This window comes from Oncorhynchus mykiss, chromosome 8 (assembly GCF_057628025.1).
Source record: "Oncorhynchus mykiss isolate SJ-2025 chromosome 8, ASM5762802v1, whole genome shotgun sequence".
NCBI classification, from domain to species: Eukaryota; Metazoa; Chordata; class Actinopteri; order Salmoniformes; family Salmonidae; genus Oncorhynchus; species Oncorhynchus mykiss.
The window spans coordinates 91,139,184-91,147,500 of NC_143029.1; the positions used below are offsets into that span (position 1 = coordinate 91,139,184).

Sequence of the window (8,317 nt, forward strand, 5' to 3'; positions counted from 1 at the left end):
AGGCAGATCATGATTACATTCCTCAATACAGACCTGTTCTTAGGCAGATCATGATTACATTCCTCAATACAGACCTGTTCTTAGGCAGATCATGATTACATTCCTCAATACAGACCTGTTCTTAGGCAGATCATGATTACATTCCTCAATACAGACCTGTTCTTAGGCAGATCATGATTACATTCCTCCATACAGACCTGTTCTTAGGCAGATCATGATTACATTCCTCAATACAGACCTGTTCTTAGGCAGATCATGATTACATTCCTCAATACAGACCTGTTCTTAGGCAGATCATGATTACATTCCTCAATACAGACCTGTTCTTAGGCAGATCATGATTACATTCCTCAATACAGACCTGTTCTTAGGCAGATCATGATTACATTCCTCAATACAGACCTGTTCTTAGGCAGATCATGATTACATTCCTCCATACAGACCTGTTCTTAGGCAGATCATGATTACATTCCTCAATACAGACCTGTTCTTAGGCAGATCATGATTACATTCCTCAATACAGACCTGTTCTTAGGCAGATCATGATTACATTCCTCAATACAGACCTGTTCTTAGGCAGATCATGATTACATTCCTCCATACAGACCTGTTCTTAGGCAGATCATGATTACATTCCTCCATACAGACCTGTTCTTAGGCAGATCATGATTACATTCCTCAATACAGACCTGTTCTTAGGCAGATCATGATTACATTCCTCAATACAGACCTGTTCTTAGGCAGATCATGATTACATTCCTCAATACAGACCTGTTCTTAGGCAGATCATGATTACATTCCTCAATACAGACCTGTTCTTAGGCAGATCATGATTACATTCCTCAATACAGACCTGTTCTTAGGCAGATCATGATTACATTCTTCCATACAGACCTGTTCTTAGGCAGATCATGATTACATTCCTCAATACAGACCTGTTCTTAGGCAGATCATGATTACATTCCTCAATACAGACCTGTTCTTAGGCAGATCATGATTACATTCCTCCATACAGACCTGTTCTTAGGCAGATCATGATTACATTCCTCAATACAGACCTGTTCTTAGGCAGATCATGATTACATTCCTCAATACAGACCTGTTCTTAGGCAGATCATGATTACATTCCTCAATACAGACCTGTTCTTAGGCAGATCATGATTACATTCCTCAATACAGACCTGTTCTTAGGCAGATCATGATTACATTCCTCAATACAGACCTGTTCTTAGGCAGATCATGATTACATTCCTCCATACAGACCTGTTCTTAGGCAGATCATGATTACATTCCTCAATACAGACCTGTTCTTAGGCAGATCATGATTACATTCCTCAATACAGACCTGTTCTTAGGCAGATCATGATTACATTCCTCAATACAGACCTGTTCTTAGGCAGATCATGATTACATTCCTCAATACAGACCTGTTCTTAGGCAGATCATGATTACATTCCTCCATACAGACCTGTTCTTAGGCAGATCATGATTACATTCCTCAATACAGACCTGTTCTTAGGCAGATCATGATTACATTCCTCAATACAGACCTGTTCTTAGGCAGATCATGATTACATTCCTCCATACAGACCTGTTCTTAGGCAGATCATGATTACATTCCTCAATACAGACCTGTTCTTAGGCAGATCATGATTACATTCCTCAATACAGACCTGTTCTTAGGCAGATCATGATTACATTCCTCCATACAGACCTGTTCTTAGGCAGATCATGATTACATTCCTCAATACAGACCTGTTCTTAGGCAGATCATGATTACATTCCTCAATACAGACCTGTTCTTAGGCAGATCATGATTACGTCCGATGCATCATTCATGTAACCTTCTACTATTGAGTGAAATAAACCTGAGATCTTTCCATGGAAATTGTAGTTTAACATACTCTAGTCTGACATGATTGTATTGTTTTCTGCCGAGGAGACGTACTGTAACCATTGTTTGTTTTAATCTTCAAAATACAATCACAGGAGAAGCTTTTCTACTGTATTATTGACTGCATGTTTGTTTATTCCATGTGTAACTCTGTGTTGTTGTTTGTGTCGCACTGCTTTGCTTTATCTTGGCCAGGTCTCAGTTGTAAATGAGTTGTTCTCAACTGGTCTACCTGGTTAAATAAAGGGGAAGTAAATAAGATAGTATACTTGTAAACATGTTTTATTTTCTTCAAGCAGAAATTAAACTTAATAATCATAAGTAATATGTAAAAAACAAGAGTACAACACTGTTAATATAATGTTAGACAATCAGGTTCCTATCATAGTAAATCTTGGTTTTAATGGATTGTCAAAATGCTTTAGTAGTTTTCTTAACAGGAAATAAAAACAGCCCTCTGCTTTGTGAAAGACCAAGGACCAGAGCAGAATATTCAGGACAGAAAGGAGAGCTGGTAGCAGAGAGAGACACAATCCTGGTCCTGGATCAACTGTAATCTCTAATATAATAGTTCAGAGCAAATGATGAATGATCCAGGATCTGTAATTAGTAATTGAACCTGGCAACGAGGTTAAGGATTTGATGGAGGAGGACACAACCTAATAACAAAATGATGAATGATCCAGGATCTGTAATTAGTAATTGAACCTGGCAACGAGGTTAAGGATTTGATGGAGGAGGACACAACCTAATAACAATATGGAGTCAAAAACACAGTACACGACATGACAGATGATTCTGACTAGGCCCCAAATGGCACCCTATTCCCTATATAGTGCACTACTTTAGACCAGAGTCCTATGGAACCCTATTCCCTATGTAGTGCACTACTTTAGACCAGAGCCCTATGGAACCCTATTCCCTATATAGTGCACTACTTTAGACCAGAGCCCTATGGAACCCTATTCCCTATATAGTGCACTACTTTAGACCAGAGCCCTATGGCACCCTATTCCCTATATATAGTGCACTACTTTAGACCAGAGCCCTATGGCACCCTATTCCCTATATATAGTGCACTACTGTAGACCAGAGCCCTATGGCACCCTATTCCCTACATAGTGCACTATTTTAGACCAGAGCCATATGGAACCCTATTCCCTATATAGTGCACTACTTTAGACCAAAGCCCTATGGAACCCTATTCCCTATATAGTGCACTCCTAGCCCTATGGGCCCTGGTTGAAAGCAGTGCACTACATAGGGAATAGGGTTCCATTTGGGCCTGATTTCAGAATCGGGGTGCGTAGATCTCCCCACTACAGGTCCCTGTTGTTGCTGCTAAGTAGTTTGGGGTAGGAGGTTCCGATGGATCGCCCCTGACGATACACCACCATCTCTAGCAGGTACTCGTCCACCTTCACCACGGCCGTGGTCACCTGTACATAAACCACAAGGCTAACGTTAGCCAATACATCCACCCATTTATATACTGGCTAGGGTTCTCCTCATCAACACCAACGTTGGGCTGCATCCAAATTCACAACCCTTTTCCAGAACTGTGCTGATTCAGACTGGAGGGGTCATGTTATGGCTGGTCAGAACAGTAGTTTATTCAGTCTGGAGGGGTCATGTTATGTATTCAGTCTGGAGGGGTCATGTTATGTATTCAGTCTGGAGGGGTCATGTTATGTATTCAGTCTGGAGGGGTCCTGTTATACTGGTCAGAACAGTAGTTTATTCAGTCTGGAGGGGTCATGTTATGTATTCAGTCTGGAGGGGTCATGTTATGTATTCAGTCTGGAGGGGTCATGTTATGTATTCAGTCTGGAGGGGTCCTGTTATACTGGTCAGAACAGTAGTTTATTCAGCCTGGAGGGGTCCTGTTATACTGGTGAACAGTAGTTTATTTAGTCTGGAGGGGTCATGTTATGTATTCAGTCTGGAGGGGTCATGTTATACTGGTCAGAACAGTAGTTTATTCAGTCTGGAGGGGTCATGTTATGTATTCAGTCTGGAGGGGTCATGTTATACTGGTGAACAGTAGTTTATTCAGTCTGGAGGGGTCCTGTTATACTGGTCAGAACAGTAGTTTATTCAGCCTGGAGGGGTCCTGTTATACTGGTCAGAACAGTAGTTTATTCAGCCTGGAGGGGTCATGTTATGGCTGGTCAGAACAGTAGTTTATTCAGTCTGGAGGGGTCATGTTATGTATTCAGTCTGGAGGGGTCATGTTATGCTGGTCAGAACAGTAGTTTATTCAGTCTGGAGGGGTCATGTTATGTATTCAGTCTGGAGGGGTCATGTTATGTATTCAGTCTGGAGGGGTCATGTTATACTGGTCAGAACAGTAGTTTATTCAGTCTGGAGGGGTAATGTTATACTGGTCAGAACAGTAGTTTATTCAGCCTGGAGGGGTCATGTTATACTGGTCAGAACAGTAGTTTATTCAGTCTGGAGGGGTCATGTTATACTGGTGAACAGTAGTTTATTCAGCCTGGAGGGGTCATGTTATACTGGTCAGAACAGTAGTTTATTCAGTCTGGAGGGGTCATGTTATGTATTCAGTCTGGAGGGGTCCTGTTATGTATTCAGTCTGGAGGGGTCATGTCATGTATTCAGTCTTAAGGGGTCATGTTATGCTGGTCAGAACAGTAGTTTATTCAGCCTGGAGGGGTCCTGTTATACTGGTGAACAGTAGTTTATTCAGTCTGGAGGGGTCATGTTATACTGGTGAACAGTAGTTTATTCAGTCTGGAGGGGTAATGTTATACTGGTCAGAACAGTAGTTTATTCAGCCTGGAGGGGTCATGTTATACTGGTGAACAGTAGTTTATTCAGACTGGAGGGGTCAGGTTATGTATTCAGTCTGGAGGGGTCCTGTTATACTGGTCAGAACAGTAGTTTATTCAGTCTGGAGGGGTCATGTTATGCTGGTCAGAACAGTAGTTTATTCAGTCTGGAGGGGTCATGTTAGCTATGATGACTTCAGGTTGATAAGACGTGTCATCAGGGTGGTTCAGGGAACCATGAGTAACCCAGCCTGAGATCTGAGATCGAGCACTAGCTCCCCAAGCTAATGTCTTCTAGGGCCTAGGCTTCAGCACTACTGGCCAACACAGTCTCATAGACCCAGGTTTGAACCCCGTGTGGTCAATCACGCAACCGCTCACCTTCTCAGTCGACGCGAGGAAGAGAATGGTGAAGAGGGCGACCTCGAACTCTGGGCTGACCCCAATGAAGGAGCTTCCCACAGGCTTGACCAGGCCCTTCCAGCTGAATTGAAGGTTCAGAACGTGGTCATCCTCATCTGGCTGCACAGAGAGGTCAAAACAACAGTTTTTTTTTTTTACCTTGTCGGCTCGGGGATTCTATCGGCCCAACTCTCTACCCACAAGGCTACCTGCCACCCCTATAATAAAAGGTGTTATTCATGTGTAATATGGTATTTCAGGACGTGGACTTCCTCATCTGACTGACACACATAGTGTAGAGTTATTAAAGGTAACAGATGTGATATAATGACTATAATAAACATGCCGTGTGGTGTACATAACATTTTTAAATATAATGTATGATTTGGGAAGTTTACAGCCATGTGGTGTACATGTTTTACATTTTTATTTAACTAGTTAAGAACAAATTCTTATTTTCAATGACGGCCTAGGAACAGTGGGTTAACTGGTCTAGGAACAGTGGGTTAACCTGGTCTAGGAACAGTGGGTTAACTGGTCTAGGAACAGTGTGTTAACTGGTCTAGGAACAGTGTGTTAACTGGTCTAGGAACAGTGTGTTAACTGGTCTAGGAACAGTGGGTTAACTGGTCTAGGAACAGTGGGTTAACTGGTCTAGGAACAGTGGGTTAACTGGTCTAGGAACAGTGGGTTAACCTGGTCTAGGAACAGTGGGTTAACCTGGTCTAGGAACAGTGGGTTAACCTGGTCTAGGAACAGTGGGTTAACTGGTCTAGGAACAGTGGGTTAACTGGTCTAGGAACAGTGGGTTAACTGGTCTAGGAACAGTGGGTTAACTGGTCTAGGAACAGTGGGTTAACTGGTCTAGGAACAGTGGGTTAACTGGTCTAGGAACAGTGGGTTAACTGGTCTAGGAACAGTGGGTTAACTGGTCTAGGGACAGTGGGTTAACTGGTCTAGGAACAGTGGGTTAACTGGTCTAGGAACAGTGGGTTAACTGGTCTAGGAACAGTGGGTTAACTGGTCTAGGAACAGTGGGTTAACTGGTCTAGGAACAGTGGGTTAACCTGGTCTAGGAACAGTGGGTTAACTGGTCTAGGAACAGTGTGTTAACTGGTCTAGGAACAGTGTGTTAACTGGTCTAGGAACAGTGTGTTAACTGGTCTAGGAACAGTGGGTTAACTGGTCTAGGAACAGTGGGTTAACTGGTCTAGGAACAGTGGGTTAACCTGGTCTAGGAACAGTGGGTTAACCTGGTCTAGGAACAGTGGGTTAACCTGGTCTAGGAACAGTGGGTTAACTGGTCTAGGAACAGTGGGTTAACTGGTCTAGGAACAGTGGGTTAACTGGTCTAGGAACAGTGGGTTAACTGGTCTAGGAACAGTGGGTTAACTGGTCTAGGAACAGTGGGTTAACTGGTCTAGGAACAGTGGGTTAACTGGTCTAGGAACAGTGGGTTAACTGGTCTAGGGACAGTGGGTTAACTGGTCTAGGAACAGTGGGTTAACTGGTCTAGGAACAGTGGGTTAACTGGTCTAGGAACAGTGGGTTAACTGGTCTAGGAACAGTGGGTTAACTGGTCTAGGAACAGTGGGTTAACTGGTCTAGGAACAGTGGGTTAACTGGTCTAGGAACAGTGTGTTAACTGGTCTAGGAACAGTGGGTTAACTGGTCTAGGAACAGTGTGTTAACTGGTCTAGGAACAGTGGGTTAACTGGTCTAGGAACAGTGGGTTAACTGGTCTAGGAACAGTGGGTTAACTGGTCTAGGAACAGTGGGTTAACTGGTCTAGGAACAGTGGGTTAACTGGTCTAGGAACAGTGGGTTAACTGGTCTAGGAACAGTGGGTTAACTGGTCTAGGGACAGTGGGTTAACTGGTCTAGGAACAGTGGGTTAACTGGTCTAGGAACAGTGGGTTAACTGGTCTAGGAACAGTGGGTTAACTGGTCTAGGAACAGTGGGTTAACTGGTCTAGGGACAGTGGGTTAACTGGTCTAGGAACAGTGGGTTAACTGGTCTAGGAACAGTGGGTTAACCTGGTCTAGGAACAGTGGGTTAACTGGTCTAGGAACAGTGGGTTAACTGGTCTAGGAACAGTGGGTTAACTGGTCTAGGAACAGTGGGTTAACCTGGTCTAGGAACAGTGGGTTAACTGGTCTAGGAACAGTGGGTTAACTGGTCTAGGAACAGTGGGTTAACTGGTCTAGGAACAGTGGGTTAACCTGGTCTAGGAACAGTGGGTTAACTGGTCTAGGAACAGTGGGTTAACTGGTCTAGGAACAGTGTGTTAACTGGTCTAGGAACAGTGGGTTAACTGGTCTAGGAACAGTGTGTTAACTGGTCTAGGAACAGTGGGTTAACTGGTCTAGGAACAGTGGGTTAACCTGGTCTAGGAACAGTGGGTTAACTGGTCTAGGAACAGTGTGTTAACTGGTCTAGGAACAGTGGGTTAACTGGTCTAGGAACAGTGTGTTAACTGGTCTAGGAACAGTGGGTTAACTGGTCTAGGAACAGTGGGTTAACTGGTCTAGGAACAGTGGGTTAACTGGTCTAGGAACAGTGGGTTAACTGGTCTAGGAACAGTGGGTTAACTGGTCTAGGAACAGTGGGTTAACTGGTCTAGGGACAGTGGGTTAACTGGTCTAGGAACAGTGGGTTAACTGGTCTAGGAACAGTGGGTTAACTGGTCTAGGAACAGTGGGTTAACTGGTCTAGGAACAGTGGGTTAACTGGTCTAGGAACAGTGGGTTAACTGGTCTAGGGACAGTGGGTTAACTGGTCTAGGAACAGTGGGTTAACTGGTCTAGGAACAGTGGGTTAACCTGGTCTAGGAACAGTGGGTTAACTGGTCTAGGAACAGTGGGTTAACTGGTCTAGGAACAGTGGGTTAACTGGTCTAGGAACAGTGGGTTAACCTGGTCTAGGAACAGTGGGTTAACTGGTCTAGGAACAGTGGGTTAACTGGTCTAGGAACAGTGGGTTAACTGGTCTAGGAACAGTGGGTTAACCTGGTCTAGGAACAGTGGGTTAACTGGTCTAGGAACAGTGGGTTAACTGGTCTAGGAACAGTGGGTTAACTGGTCTAGGAACAGTGGGTTAACTGGTCTAGGAACAGTGGGTTAACTGGTCTAGGGACAGTGGGTTAACTGGTCTAGGAACAGTGGGTTAACTGGTCTAGGAACAGTGGGTTAACTGGTCTAGGAACAGTGGGTTAACCTGGTCTAGGAA

At 43.9% G+C, this 8,317-nt stretch overlaps 1 protein-coding gene across 3 annotated transcripts in view; it reads right to left on the reverse strand.

The window, feature by feature from the left end:
* Positions 1–2,150: 2,150 nt before the first annotated feature.
* The window catches only part of LOC110530885 (uridylate-specific endoribonuclease C), a 17,958-nt gene continuing 11,791 nt past the window's right edge, over positions 2,151–8,317 (reverse strand). For all 3 annotated transcript variants that reach the window (XM_090182952.1, XM_090182951.1, XM_090182953.1), the window contains 2 exons: positions 5,068–5,208; positions 2,151–3,333 (listed from right to left, as the gene is read on the reverse strand). In XM_090182952.1, the coding sequence (XP_090039078.1) occupies positions 3,214–3,333; positions 5,068–5,208 (261 nt within the window). In that variant the 3' untranslated portion in view covers positions 2,151–3,213. The remainder of the gene's footprint in view (positions 3,334–5,067; positions 5,209–8,317) is intronic.